The 15,745-nt window shown below is 34.3% G+C and overlaps 1 protein-coding gene across 5 annotated transcripts in view; it reads right to left on the bottom strand.

Moving 5' to 3' along the window:
- The window catches only part of ZZZ3 (zinc finger ZZ-type containing 3), a 64,435-nt gene that overhangs the window by 16,419 nt on the left and 32,271 nt on the right, over positions 1 to 15,745 (bottom strand). For 3 of the 5 annotated variants that reach the window (XM_075508550.1, XM_075508553.1, XM_075508551.1), the window contains exons 4-7: positions 2,203 to 2,341; positions 643 to 790; positions 443 to 561; positions 68 to 139 (exon numbers count right to left, since the gene is read on the bottom strand). In XM_075508550.1, the coding sequence (XP_075364665.1) occupies positions 68 to 139; positions 443 to 561; positions 643 to 790; positions 2,203 to 2,341 (478 nt within the window). The remainder of the gene's footprint in view (positions 1 to 67; positions 140 to 442; positions 562 to 642; positions 791 to 2,202; positions 2,342 to 15,745) is intronic. The other 2 variants (XM_075508552.1, XM_075508555.1) reach the window with 1 other exon arrangement.

Genomic DNA, 15,745 nt, shown 5'->3' with positions numbered 1-15,745 from the left:
TTATTACACAATTTGCTTTTATTCTCATGTATGTTACCATAGCTACAAAATGGAAGTTTCCCATTACCTGTTCCTCTACAGTCCACAGCTGGTTAAAAGTTTCAGGTTTGGTCTCATCGCAAAGTCGTCCTCTTATCATCTGCTCAAATACAGTATATAAAATGGAATATGTGTTTAGAAAAAGTACAGTTAGGATAACTTGATTTTAACCCTTTTCCTACCTAAGTAAAACCAAAACCGAACCAAATAAACACATGAAAATTTGAAATAGAATTTGCCTAAACCAAAAATAAGTTCTGTGATTTGAGTACATGAACAAAATGTCACCACCAACATTAACATTTGAAGTAACAGCTAAGATTACCCACATACCCATATTAAAAAAGAAAAAAATTAAAAAGTAAATTTTGTAAAATTTTATCTTTTCTTTTGTAACAACTACCTGCGGACGACTGTTTGTAGAACCTTCTGGACCATCACTTAAAGGCAAGACAGAGTATGAAATAGACTCTCCATCCTTCTTGGGATCCAAAGGACTTTTTGGTCTTGCAGGTATACCTACTGCAAGCAACACAAAAAAGGAATTATTAAACCTCCACACTGGTCATTTCTTTCTTGTAACATACGCCCACTTCCTTTTACCTTTGTCAAAAATCAGCTTCACTCTCCTACTGTTACGTTTTCGGTTTTTGAATTCTCTCTCAAAGTTTCCAAGGCTAGTGGTGTATTGGTCCCAGGCAATCTCAGGAAGCTGAACAACTCTTTGAGGATATGGAAGACCCATATCGACCTGAAAAAAAAGAGTGAAAAGTGAAAAGCAATATTTAACGCAATCGCTGTATATCCAAACAAAAAACTACAAATCCTGAAAAGTTATGAAAACCTGATACTGCTTTTTAGCTAACAGCAGAATTCATAATCAGAATTTTTAAAGTGCCATGCAGCACACAGTCTTTTTGAGGAGAAGATATCTTTCAAGAATAATACACAACAGTCATATAAAATATGCAGCGGCACGGTCAATGATGGCTTATTGAGCATAAAACTTCAAAGCACGTATTTCACATTTGAAATCAGGTGTTTCTGACTTCAATATCCTGTTACTGTCTATCTGTCTTTTATTTTGTTTAAACATACTGCTTGCCCAGGATCTGTACCTTTCTTAACACAGAAAACTATAGGACTCGGAGTACCTAAACTCCTCCCATCAAAGAAATCAATGTATATTTTACACTGATTTTGCTGTCTTCTGCCTAGAACACAACTGCTGCAAAGCTCACCACTTTATTTAAAGGTCAACCTTAAGAGTATCATTCCTTTGGTTTGGAGACAAAAATACACCAGATACTTTCAACTAGCATTAGTATTTCCCCATACAATGATCATCAAATGCAACACTATTACATCACACATGCTATTAACTCATGTCAAAATTTAATGGAAAGACAACTACTGAAACCAATGGGCTTACATCAGACCTCTCTTTAAACCTAGGTCTCTACAAACCTAGGAAAAGAGCACCATAAAATACTTACTTCATTCTTCACTGAAATACAACATGTTGCTACCAGACTAGAAGGTCAAGCGTGTTTGTCACTGGTAGACATGGCAACAAGAAAGTGTTCAAGCTTTAAACATTTTTTCAGTATCCCTGTTACTACAACTTTTTTAAAGCTTGAAAAGAAAATGTTTCCTTATCAAAATTAATTCTCCTCCATCAGACAATATTCTATTATGTTATCCAGAACTCAGGTATGTTTTCTAGTGATCATTTTGGGTTTCGGCTATGAACTACATTTCCTGCTCTTTAAAAAGTACCCTACCAAATTCGCTCATAGCACAACATTTAATTTCTCTAATGAGAAAAGTTATGAATTCTTGATCTGGTGCCTTACTATGAAGTACTTCTAGTCACCTGTAGATTTCAGGTTGTCTTAAAATACCTACATTACAATTAGAAATTTAAAGATTACATTTCTACATATCAAAAAAAGGAAAGAAAGCATATCTAATAAAATCACTGAAGACCTATGTCTTACAGATTCAATAAGCAAAGGGCCATTTTTGCTCAGCAGAGAAAGGATTTACACTCATAATGTTTACGCAAATATATATAGAATTCTCTTAATTTCTACAGACGATGAATTACTAGTTATAAAAAAAAAATTCCGAGTAAGACTTAGGAAAAGCCCATTGAAATACCTTCTTCTGGAGTCTTTCCACAAATCCAATAGGATCTTTCAGTGCTTCTCTCTGGTGTCTGCCTAAACTTTCAAGGTCTTGAACTGCTTGAGTACGTTGAGCCTCGAGTACAGCAATCGTCTGTAACAGTCTCTGATAACTACAGAGACAAAGGAAAACATCTCACTAAATTTGTCTTTAAAAGTGACCCCCCCCAATCTAAATACTAGCCATGATTATCTACTAATATCTACCAGATTTCATAGCTTATCTGAAACAGTTCATAGACATTTTTACTGAATTATATAAAAAACTGTATCAAATCTATTTTAAGTAGTAGATGAATTTATATAACCCCATTAAAAAATATATTTAAACCCCCCAGTGATTTCCTTTAAATGTAAATTCTATACTAGCTAAAACAATATGCTATCAGGGACAAGCTATTCATATTCTCAATAGCTATGACCAACAAGCTTTGCTTACAAAGTTAAAAAAAACACAAACAAAATGACCTAATTTCTCTTCCACTTCAAAATCAGCTTCCTTCTACCCCAATACAAATGACTCTACCACAGAATTTTAACATTTTGCTCAACCACCCACAGGGTGGACAGGAATGACTTAGAAACTCTATCTAAACATTTCATACAAGCCTCACCTTCGAGCAGAATACAACAATCATTTACGAAATGTAACAATAAACCAAGGGATTTGCAAAATAAATACATACAAAAGATATTCCTCTAAGAATACAGAAGTTGAATGAATATGTCAGCATTCCCCCAAACCTGCTGTCCCAGCTGCACACACAATTTTGATTTTCTATTTAACAGATACATTTGAGAGTCACTGAGGTGACTATCATACCTGTACCCAAAATCGTATGCTTCCCAAACTGTTTTCTATAAAGCTAATTAAGAGGCAGGAAATCATACAATATTGTAACACAGCCTTTAAAATATAGGTAACGAAATTTAATACCTTTTATTAGCTTTATAGTTACAGTTGTCCACTTCAGTTTCTGAATCATGCAGTTACTCATGGCCTCTGTTGTTGCAAATTGTTACATATCAGCTTAACTTTTTTCACGAAAGTGTTTTCTGACATTTAATACTACAACTGTATTTCAGTTCAGCACAAAACACAACCTAACGTATACTAAAATGAGGTAAGATCTATTCACTACTACACCATTTTAGTAAATTTTCTTTCTGTTCTCTTACTGCTAAAACAAAGACAAGCCTAACACAATGAATTCCATGTGTATTACAGAAAAGATCCAGAGGTTACTGAGCTAATGCAAGTTTTTCAGTTGACTGCACTGGTAAGTGGGTAAGGCTTTAAGTAAAGGGAAGTAAACAGACTCAAGGCAAAATACAGGCTTTGTACCATCAAATATTTAAGTTTCTACCTAGACATTAAACTACTGCCTCCCCATGAAAAAGGGTAATTTTCTTTCCACTCAAACGTAATATTTGAAAACATAAAATACAGCCATACATTCTGAAGTTTGAAACTCAAATACTATGCTTGTTTAAAAACAGTGGGATACAATTCCGCTATGAATTTATTCTTATTTAAATTTGTTTGCACATATTCAGGTTTATATGCAACTAACACCTAAATTGCTTGTTAAATAGGCCATTAATATTGGAACAGTAGTGGAATATTTTCACTACTGGAAAAGTGCTCCGGTTTCTTCTGAACAAAATAACTTTGCATAAAGCAAGATAATTAATGGGGCTATTCTTGAACAGGCGAAAAACGAACGTCAGAAATAACTTACAAAAGTAGTAAAGGCACATCAAAATTGGCCTGAGACAATACCGCCGTTCAGATTGTTACAGGCTTACAGGAATCACCACATGTAGAATTAAGATCTTTACTTAGTTTTTACAAATAGCATCTGATTACTGCCTAGCTTTGCACTGGGCAACCTCTGTCCATGCTCAGGTGGACTGACAGCACTGCTTATGAAGAAGCCTGCCTTGCATGCTCCAGACAAATGAAAAATAGGCAGGCCGGTAACATGTTTGATGTAGATGCAGCTGTAACAACACAGAAGAGCTTAATGATATCTGGGGAGATGATTTAACCTGGACAACAGAAAGCCTTTTTCTATCAGCAGATGCAAAAACTTCTATTCAAGACTCTGGAGTTAACTCTAGTCACGGTAACAGAAGCTCAGCAGCATACACAAAAATTTGCATCTAAGAAGATGTTAAATAAATACCTGCTTTTTTTTTCTTGAGCCATTTTACCTCATTTATTCAAACTGTATTTAAGTGATTGCTTTTCCAGATGAAAGAAAATAATTTCATTTAAAACATTTACATACATAGAAGAAAAAAGCAACCAAATGTTGGTGATTTAGATGAAGTGCTAATTTAACGATGATTCACATTGGTAAAGTGGGGGAAGAAATCATCTTAAACAAGGTGGCCTTAAATAATTAGTCTGAATGGAAAGAGAAGAAATTACATTTGGGGAGAAATAACAAACAAAACAAGAATATTGAGCCCCAATTACTTCCCTTGTTAAAACATTCATGTGACCTCACTGAAGTAATCACGGACTTGAAGATAAATGATTCAGAAGCAATACCTCTGGTCTTCATGGAAATACGTAAAATATTACAAGAATGTCAGGATCATTCAAAAACATATGTCATATGATGTTGATCTGTGGCTATATAGCACTATTATCATTAAATAATTCAAGAGAGAAAAAGGGGGTTTTGAGCAAACTGTTCAGATAAAAAGATTTCCTGGCACATTTTTGTACCTCAGCTAAAGAAATGTATTAACTTGCAGCTATTTACTTTAACTTCCATATTCAGTTTTTATGAATGAATATATTCTGAAGCCCAGGAATACGAGTGCAATTTTATCAAGTGAGTATCAGAAGTACTGAAATGCATGAAAATGTGCATTTTGGGGTCTTACATTGCCAAGAAAAAATTGAAAATACTAATCCTGAAATACATAGTTTGCATATTCCATATTCAGGTACTTCAGATTTGCTGCAGTACTGCCATTGCACGTCCTTTTAAATTCCAACATGACTTTTTAACCAACTGTATTATAGTATGTCTGCATACGTTCTTTTAAGTTTTGAACCACTACTGTTTTCACAGGTTTGTACAGGCTTTTAGTTCTCTGGCCCTACATGACTGTAATAAAGCCCAGTATTTCTCTGAAAAAGAGTAATTCAAGTAACAATGCACACATTGAGCACTTTCTTGAAGTCTCTGTCTGTTCTGGCTTCTTAGTCTCAAACAGTAACATAATACTTCTGCTGCATTAAGCGAAAGACACTGTGCGCATAATTTCCAAGACTATTTAAAAAAAAAAAAGAAAAAAAAAAGTGGCTGACAATTTTACTATCTATCTTCCAAGGCTCTTTGTAAATAAGCACAACAATTATGAATACCTCCTGCAGTTGCGCTAACATTCTCCAAACCTGAAAAAGCCTAATGAAGGTAAAAAGAAAGTAACAGGAACCTTGCTTGCTAGTCTGCTGCAAAACTGGCTCCATCCTTCAATGAGGCAATCAAAGAGCAACCATACCTAAATTATCTAGCTACAGTTACGTGATTTTCTCTGAAAGATCTGTGAAGAATTACCAAGGAAAATTATCTCGCATCCTTTGCCAAAACAAAACAAACTCATACAACTAAAAATGCATGATCTGAGTAAACTCACAGTCCATCCTATCCCCTACACTGACTGAAGCTACACTTTTCTCAGTTCTAATTACTAAATTGTTAGCACATACAAAACCCGAAGCAATTTTCTTTGTAGGAAAACTTTCATTCTACAGAATGTAATCCCGTGTTTCCACAATCTCAGTACTGAAACACTCTTGTAATTTCTTAAATCATGCTAATTGCCAGGAATCTTCCAGATGAACACTTGAATAATTCAGTATAGTATAGAAACTGCCGCTGAAAAACCTTGATTGAAATGGGTTTTTGAGGGACCGATATTTAAAAAAGGGAAACTACTTCTTAAAGATTGATTACTGATCAGCAGGGATTCCTGCTGATTCAGTTGTTCTGCTGCAGTGATAACTACTTCACTCTTTTGGACTGCTCCATAAAATAATTATCACATAGTAGAGCCATATTTCTGGAAGTCCTGCCATAAGCAATTAGTTATTACACTATTCATTTCCATGAATCTTGTTCTATTAGTGATTAGGGACACAGCAGCCTCCTCTCTTGTCTGTGATACAAGCTTGAAAATAGCATAGCTAGTACCTTAGTGAGACCCATTTCCATTTTGATGCAGTTTTCTGAGATCAACTTTCAAGATGCCTTTTTTCCCCCAATCCCTCCATCCTGTGGTAACACTCTTTACATTTCCAGATCTAAGTACCCAGAGCTACATCACAGATTTTATTTTCTTTGCATCAGGAAGTAACAATGAGCTTTAGAAAGCACTATATATATTTGGAGTCTATCTGCCTTAAGAATAGCACATTTCTTAAGTTTACTCTTATTTTTTATACTAAATGACTTAACACTAGCCTGTACAAGAGGCCACATCATTCAGTGTTTTTAAATAGGTTCATTTCAGTATTACAATAAGAGTCATTCAGTCACAGACGCTAGTCTCTCTTGTCGTTTCTGAAGGTTTCCTTTCCCTTCAAGAGAAGAACATACCATACTTTAAACCTTAAGTGAATGAGCGATGTCAGAAACTGATACTACAAAATGAAGATTTTAACTTTTAGGTAGCTAATTCAAATTAGTGGATGGAATAAAATAAGTGAAGCTTTTCAGTTAAATTGTGGTAAACAAATGTGAAGCATCAGTTTTGTCCTGTTGGACAATGTAAGGGGCAGACATAAAAGCGGCTGTTGGAAACATTCATCAAACACCACAAAAATGCCAAGCCTCCTCTAAAAACAAGCCCCCTAGAAAATCTTAATGCTCAAACATTTAAGAACAAACGAGGAAGTTTTCTGCCATTGGTCTTATCCATAAAAAAGAAATTTCATCTTAAGTATCTAGAGTAAACTTACACACAAACTTGAAATTAGCAAGAGGTATCTCAGAACACTACTGTGCACTATTTGTTGGACTTTCCTTATCTCATATTCCAACATAATTCTAATGCATTTTCTTACCTTTTAAGCTAGAGACTCAGAAACAGCAGTATCACTTTTACTCTCCCCTCAGATGAAAATGAATGGAAGGAGGTCCTTGCCAGTCCAAAGTTTAGTCCTTATTTAATCTTTTTCAACCGTACATAACCACCTCTGAAGTAATGATATAATGAACATTCTCATATTTACTTATATATAGAAACTCATGCAACTTTGATTGCCTCAAAGTTTCACATAGTATTCACTCTTACAGACACATAGCTAAATGTTTATTACTTGCTTTTAGCATGAACCATATACAGATTTAAAACACTTGCATTGTTATCACAATGATATTTTTTCCCTTTATTTAAATACTTATCATTGTTAGATCACTATTGCAACTCTATTCAGTATTTTTTTAAAAGTTGACAATATATAAAATAATTTTATAAAGCTAGCAGGTGACAAAGGTGACACTTACTAACAATGGAAAACTGTAGCAAGAAATTATTTGTAATGTATATAATAAAATCAGCATACTGAGTTCCCTGTAATTTATTGTCTGGGTGCTCACAGAAACTACTTGAAACAAAAAGTGACTTTGTCAACTATACTTGCCTTACAATCATCACTTAGTACCTTGCAAAGACATGTACTTTGATCCCTAATTAAAAAGAAGTGATTTATCTTCTCTTGACTGATAAAATGCTGTGCAGCTGGTGGCCATCACCTTCCACTCCCAAAACTAACTGCACTTCTATAGTTGTATAGTTCACAATATGATAAACAGTACAGTAACATCAATTTGGGGGATTAGAAGGTAAAAACGTGTGTGCCATAATTTAAATTTTGTATTAGAAATATTATTTTTTGTGCAGGTAGGATTTGTTTCAAATGAAGGAGTAAGTATACACTTCTCATAACAAAACATGGCTAAAATATATGTAGAAAAAATATCTACCTTAAAACAAACTTGTTTTTTGTATTTCCAAGAGCTGTGACACAAAATCAGTACGTACCAGTAAACGGGAGGATTTGAGCAAGTCTTTGTTTTATTGCCATCTACTGGCACTCTAGCAAAGTACAGATTAAAACGTGCTCTCCTATACCTAGTCATTTATCACTCTGGATTTTGGTCTACTAACAGTGATTCAGAAAAAAATCCTTTATTAGATGCTAAGCTAAGAAAGTATTGGATATTAAACATGTGATATTGTAAGACTTCAAATTACTGTAGGAAAAGGGAAACCCCAGACAGAAAGAGACTGGCTTCCTGGAGAAGCTCTTTAAGTCAGATCAAACAGAATCTTCTCATTCCAAAGAATTGAGCATTTTGTTTTGTTTGGGGTTTGTTTTTTTGTTTCAGTTCAGAAATATCAGCTAATGCTCCCAGCTTTTAAGCGTGGCCTGAAATCTTTGCCAGCGTCATGATACAGTAATTTTGACACTGTAGAGTTTCTCGCAAATTATTCTGATGTGCATCTGAGATTTTAAAAAATCAGTTACTGCACTAGGGAAGAGTGCATGACAGCAACGATGAAGCAGAAGAGACTGATAAAGAGTGGTCCTTCTTTGATCTCCCTTCAAAAACAGAAGAGAGTTTAAGGGCATAATCAATAAGGGCATATATCCACTCTTGTCAGGACTTACAAAAGCACCTTTGCATGAAGAAAGCAGCATACGGTAGGTTTTTCCTTACCTAATGCTTAGATACTATGACCAAGGTAATCTACTTACAGCCAATTCTGCAACTCATAATGAAATAGTTTTCCACTCTAGCTTAACCTCTTTATACGTACTGTAATTTACTGTACTTTATCTATATTTAATATTCGTACTTCAGACCTTGTAAGAGACTTCTGAGATAAGTAAAAAATTAAACTGCATCTCCATTTTATACATGAAACAACTAAAGTATACGTAAGTGGCTTCTCCAAGTCTACTGTGCCAGTAACAGAACAAAAATCGTAATTTCTGAATGCCAGCCTCAGGCTATAATACACACCTATTTAAAACAAAACAGAACTAAGCCAAAAAGCACTTTTTTTTTTTAAAGGACATTCTAAAAAAACCAACAAACCCTAAACCAAAAACCAGAAAACCCTACTGCAGTCTTTTACCTGGATGCAAAAGAGCCATTTTCCACTCTAATTTCACCTTTTTTCTAACTTTCACAGCTCCAGACTTTGTATTTCAAGTATCTGAAATTTCAAGTATTTTATTGGTTATGAACTTGCGATGTCCCTTTCTTTCTTAAATCCTTAACTCTGCCCCAGAAACAGAACGCCCACTCATATATTTCTACAGGCTTCATTCTTGTCAAGAGCTGTCCACCACACTCAGCAGGATTTAATATTAGCTGTACAAAAGCACCTTTATCAAATATCTACATTTCCAGCAAGTTTTCAAAATTTTTAGTAGCAATTAGGTCTCTGTGCCTCTGAACAAACATGTAACTTGTTTCGGTCTTGTCAACATGAAAGGTTAAACATCATCGATCAGTCCTCCCCCAGTTAACACATTTTAATATAGCCTTTTGATCTTCCTTTAACAGCACTTTTGAAAGTATTTGCCTGCAGGACAGTGACATTTAGTAGGGAAGAAGATACAGGTCCCCCTGTCATTCCACTACTTTCAAGGCTCGGAGTGACATGAGGAAATAGCAGTAAAATTGTTTTCTTCACAAGGGGCACAGAAAGAAAGACTGACAGCACACCACCGAACTCTTTCTCCTCCCTTCTCATAATCTCTCATGAGAATGGTCCCGGTTCCTTTACTGCGAGAAAATACCACACAGATTCCTCCAGTATCTCCACTTAGATATTCTTCTCTAGAAAGACATTGGGGAAAGCAACCATTCAGAAGCGTCTTTCTTCCAGAGACAAAATAGGAGAAACTGACCCAACTGTACAGAAATGCTCTGAACAAAAAAACCCAAGAAAGTGGACAATACTGATTACTGAACTCCTTCAACTCACTCTACGTTAGTTTATGCAGGTTTTCACTAAAACCCAAGGAAGAAACCCTCCAATTATTCAGGTGTATATTCTTGCCGTAGGAACAAATTAACATATTCCCTCAAGTATTCTATTACAGTAATATCTGAAGACTATACCTGGATTACAAGAACATGATATGCAATCATGAGAAGCTGAATGTTCTAACAGCAATACCAAGAATTATTCACTCAATCTTTTTTGGGTAAAGAAAGGGAAGAAAAGTTAGAAATAAGGAAGAAAATATCTAAAATGTATATTTTTGTTAGTACTCACTATGATAATAAACCATGGACAAACAGTTAGTCGTTGGCTTAGGAAGCATAAAACTTTCCAAGGCTGTTATACAAAACAGCAGCACGTCTTCACCTTGAACTATGGAAAGCAAAATAAAGATGTACAATAATGAAAAATTAAGAATCAGCTGGTTATTCCTACCAAGGACGAAATTTAAAGGAATGCAAAAAGTAGGATTCTTCCTCCTCTCAAAATAGCATATAAGTACTTTCTAGCACCAAAGAAACACCTGTCTTGATTAGAAGTTATTGCTGAGACTAAAACAAGCATTAATACGTACTACTTGTACAATTCCTTTCTAAAAGATACTGACTGTCGGTTTTGTAGCTCATCATGGAGATGCTGTCAAAACTTCATGTAAGACCAGAACAAATACTTACGACTGGTAATGGAGTTATCATTTCAAGCTAGGTTAGTTAAAATTGAAGAGAAAAAGATACCTGCATTCTCACAGCATATGCCAGTCACTATGTTCTTGTTTTCTGGGTGGCATCATTATGCTTACTAGTATTTTAGTGAAATACTTGTATGTCCCTGTAAGTAGGCAATTATGTTAATATAATTTATTCCTTGTCCCACCAGACATACATTACATTGGTATAACTGGTATAACCACACTTTATCACTTCTGCTTTTGTTAAGTATCCCTTGTGCCCATAGCCAAAAACACAGCCAGAGCCTTACTCTCTACACAGCTGTGCTGGGTGAATATGTTACTACCCCATCCTCTCTTGGTTTGGTCTCTCTCTTTTTAAATCAGGACCATGAATTGCCTATGGCATTTGATATTTTTTTTCAACTGGTATTTCCTACACCTCAAAACCATTATTATTATTTACTAATACTTAATTTTCCAGTTGAGATGAATTTACTAATGAGGATCCTTAGAAATGGTAAGCATTTCCAAATGAACAGGTGGGAAAATAAGTTTCTACCTTTTTCTGTATTAAAATAGTAAGTTGTGTTTATTATTGTTTTTAAATTTGTGCATTTTTCCCCCAAGATTTTTGATCCATGTTGATCAAAGAAGTTGGAAAGACAAGTGGAGCTCCTGTATGTTCACTAAAAACTGGCAGTTTGGGAAGGGGGAGAGTCCACAACTACTGTCTCCACAAGAGAAAGGCAAGCAGAATTCAACTGTTGCTCTTCACATTCTCTGGTCAATCCATCAGCACACACATCTACACATACTACCAAGCCAGCCAGCAGGGAAGCAGCTCTGCGCTGAGAGCTCATGCCCTCTCTTCCAGGACAGGATGCTGCAACAGAGGACTCTTGGAGGTGAGAGCACAGGCAGAAAAAGAAAAGCAGGTATCAGGCAAATCAGGAGAGAAGAGACTTCAAGGACACAAATCCAAAAGAAATCAAGCTTTGTTTTCCAGCAGATGCATTATGTAAATGAGGATTGCATGGTGTTTGATAGTGCTGTTCACCAGGATTGTGCTGTGGTTGACAGCACGATTACTATGTTCAGAGAAAGAAAAACAAATTTGACAAATGTACTTGACATTTAATGGTTTCTAGAGTAAGCCTATTACTAGAGAGAGAAAAGGAGATGCAGCACGTGCCCAAGGCATTATCTCTTGCAAATTAAGAACTCTATTATGTAGTGTTTATTGAATAGTTTTATGTAGTTATAAAACATGATTCTGTGATTACAAAAATACTCTTAACTAAACCTTAATCTTTAGTCCCGCAATAATTTTGCATCACTTATAACTTTTCCATTGGTATTTATAAATAGAAATGATCTTATAAAACATGATAATAATAAGGCAGTGAACAATTCTCAAAATACTTAATATTTTAAGCTAGTGTAAAATATAATGAGGATTTCATGAATAAATGTGATTCTATGCCCATTACACTATTACAACATGTTTTAATAACACAATTATCTGCAATACCAAACTGCAGTTGATCAGAAACTCATATTAGAAGTTTCTAATTGACTTCTGTTATATTGCTATTTTGCAGATGAACTAGTTGCAGCATTCAACTTCTACATTAAATGAGATTTTTACTTACAGCTGATTTAATTTTTTGTTACCTACTAAGAACACAGACCAATCTACCAGACAGTAGAAACTAGTCTCTGAAAAAAGTACCAATTTTCCATACGTTGAAGTTTCACATGAATAGGTAGTTTAAGAAAAGTATCACTGTATGCCACAGCACTCTTGTGTGGAACAAAGGATGAATTAAAACACATTGTAATCTAATATATATGGCATATATGCATTTTTTAAAATTATTAACTTCATTATTCTTCAACACTAAAAAATGTATACTTCATCAATTCTTCTATGTTGATATATTCTATAAAGTACTCAGAGGTTACATGTTTACAAAATAGTTGCTGTCTCGTAACATTCTTGACTGCAGTATGGATTAAAACTGCTACTACAAAAAGTAACTTGATTTACTTGATCTATACCAATTCCCTTTATTCCTTAAGATGAAACAACATACCAACCAAAGTCTCTCAGACTAAAACTGTATGTCTCATAGGAAAATGAGACAAAGGTGTTCTTAAAAATAATACAGGAGTATAATTTATTCTATAGTATTAGCTACTCACAGCTACATGGCGCATCACTACAAAGGAATGTTAGATTACCTGACTTATCTGTACATTAAAATAAATCCATACTGTGTGATAAAATTTGACCTTAATTCTAAGGCATATATCTGAATATATAGGGATAAATTACAAAACTGATGTAATATTTTTATTCTTGCCCAATATATAAGAAGATTGACATGGAGATTTTATCTTAAAATATATTAATGAAAAGTAGTTTAATTTTTAATACTAATTGTCATCCAGTCAAGGAAAAAACATAGTGTCAGTAAAATCAGAAGTTCACTTTAGTGAAAAAGACTGCTACAGGATTACGTTAGAGTTACACTTTAAGAAGATCCTGTTTAAGGCAGTTTTCAAATAATTGGTATGGCAAGGTGCACCAGACCCTATTCTAACACGTCAAGTGCAGTAATATGAACTTTTATAGAGAACTGTTTTAATCTGATTCATTAGCAGAAACATTTGTGACTGAATAAAATACAAAACCTGTACCACAGGAAATGCGACAGATGCTTCTTTTCTTCCTCACATTCATGTAATATTAAAACTGCATCCAAAGACATTAACAGTATTACTATGAATTGTCAATTAAATATTAAATCTGACTGTACAATCCTACATGGTCCTCTGTCTTTCCAAGGCCTCTGCAACAATACAAGCCACAGTAAGTAAGAATTCACAAGACTGGGTTTTAAGAGATGTATTAAAATACTTCATTTTAATCTGTCTTCAGTTTAAATGTCAGTATAGCTATTATGATTTTAAATATTATAAAGTAATAAATGAAACCAAAGATATATGAAAATATCTATTTACTGAATAAACGCAAGGTCCTAACTCCTGCAAATAAATGCCTGTAGGCAAGTGCTCATGCATAGTTCTTATATTTCAGTGGGCTTACCTACGGGCCTAAGTGGTCCCTATAAAGCTAATCACAGTTTACAGGCTCCTAGAAATACACTGTATAATGCATTATATGCACATGAAAACCTGATTCCTCAATTGCATTTTCATCTAGAACTCAGCCCGAAGTTTTAAACAAAAATTTTCCCCCATGCAACCTAATACCTGCCAAACATTGCAAATCTCCAAAGAGAGTAAGTAGAGAGAAAGAAGAAAAAAGAAAACAGGGCACTAAATGAAACACTGGGCAAATGGGAAAATGTACTGAGAATAAAATATTGCATGAGATAGAAAATTAAAGTAAGCTACTGCACTGTAAGAAAGAATTAAACTATAAAAAGATACAGCAAAGAGATACGAGAAACTCCTGAGGAAAGACATATGCAAAACACTAAGCACAGCATATAAAATTAAGCCATGTAATAAGATTTAAATCAACAAGTTGAGTCTTGATGAAAATATCTCAAGAGAAAATGCAAAGGTTTCTGACCTAGGACATATAAGCAAAATTCTCAAATATGCATCAAAACATATTTTTCTGAGACGAATCATAATACACAAGAATTCGAATTGTGTGTGTAATAACAGAAAAAATTAACATTAACAATACTTTACAATTATACAACCCCCTAGATCAGTCTGTTATTATCTACATGAATGCCTATGTTGCAACAAAATTTCTGTTTAGACATCTCGAATCTGTCTCTGTAGGAGGGATCTATTTTATTAAAGAGGTTGTGGAACATCCATCATTTCAGCCTTCTCTCTGAATAATAATATCCCATAATTTGCTTTCTGTGATGATTATTTTTCCTATTTTATCATCCAGTTTTCCCAGAAATATTAATATATGGATATTTTTTAAACATGACAACTTTCAAAAAGCAACAAAATTCATACAAAAATACCACAATATACATTTAGTTGTTTTTCTTATAGCAAGTCTTATCAACAGCTGTTGAAGGTTTCGGTATGTTCATATTTTATCAATGTTATAATAATTTCTTGGAGAGTGAAAATCAGCTGTATGAATGTGTATGTCATCAAGCTATGTCATATAACAAGAAATAATGTAAGTTTACAGACATATCAAATTGCTTCTACAACACAGAGGAATATAGTTTTTTTTCCTGCTGTGGAACATCCAAAGAATGATATTAATGCCTTCTTGCAGAAATCTGCCTCCTCAGCCTAGTCAAGCTGCTAATGTCTCTCTGAATTTGCTTTTAAATGAGAATAGAAATAGAAACTAGAGAAAAAAATCAGCCATAAAGAAAAGTTTAATCACAAACTGGTGATGGACAGAAAAACAAAGCCGTGTACCATTTGAAGATCTGGTAAGCAGAAGAGCAGTATACTTTGCTTAGCTGGAAATATCACAGGCAAAGCAAATAGCCTTTACCTAACAGCATGGGAACCCTGGCATTCTTTGTATCTGACTAATCAGGGAAAACATTTCTGCTACAACCTTTTTTTTTTTGGTTTAACATTTTAGAAAAGAAGCACCAAATGAGATTAAACAAGGGTATAATGAAGACACTATTCAAGAACTGTAACACATGAATTAGGAGAATCTTCTAATAAACTTTGGTATTTTTAAAATTTGAAAAAGGATGTAGTACACTGTATTTGATTAACTCTTGAACTATGAAGTTCTGGATAAAGGACGACTACACTCACATAT

The sequence above is a fragment of the Mycteria americana genome, chromosome 7 (assembly GCF_035582795.1).
Source record: "Mycteria americana isolate JAX WOST 10 ecotype Jacksonville Zoo and Gardens chromosome 7, USCA_MyAme_1.0, whole genome shotgun sequence".
Classification (NCBI taxonomy): Eukaryota; Metazoa; Chordata; class Aves; order Ciconiiformes; family Ciconiidae; genus Mycteria; species Mycteria americana.
Note: the sequence above shows the minus strand (reverse complement) of the source record. Positions and strands in the feature narration are given on the sequence as shown.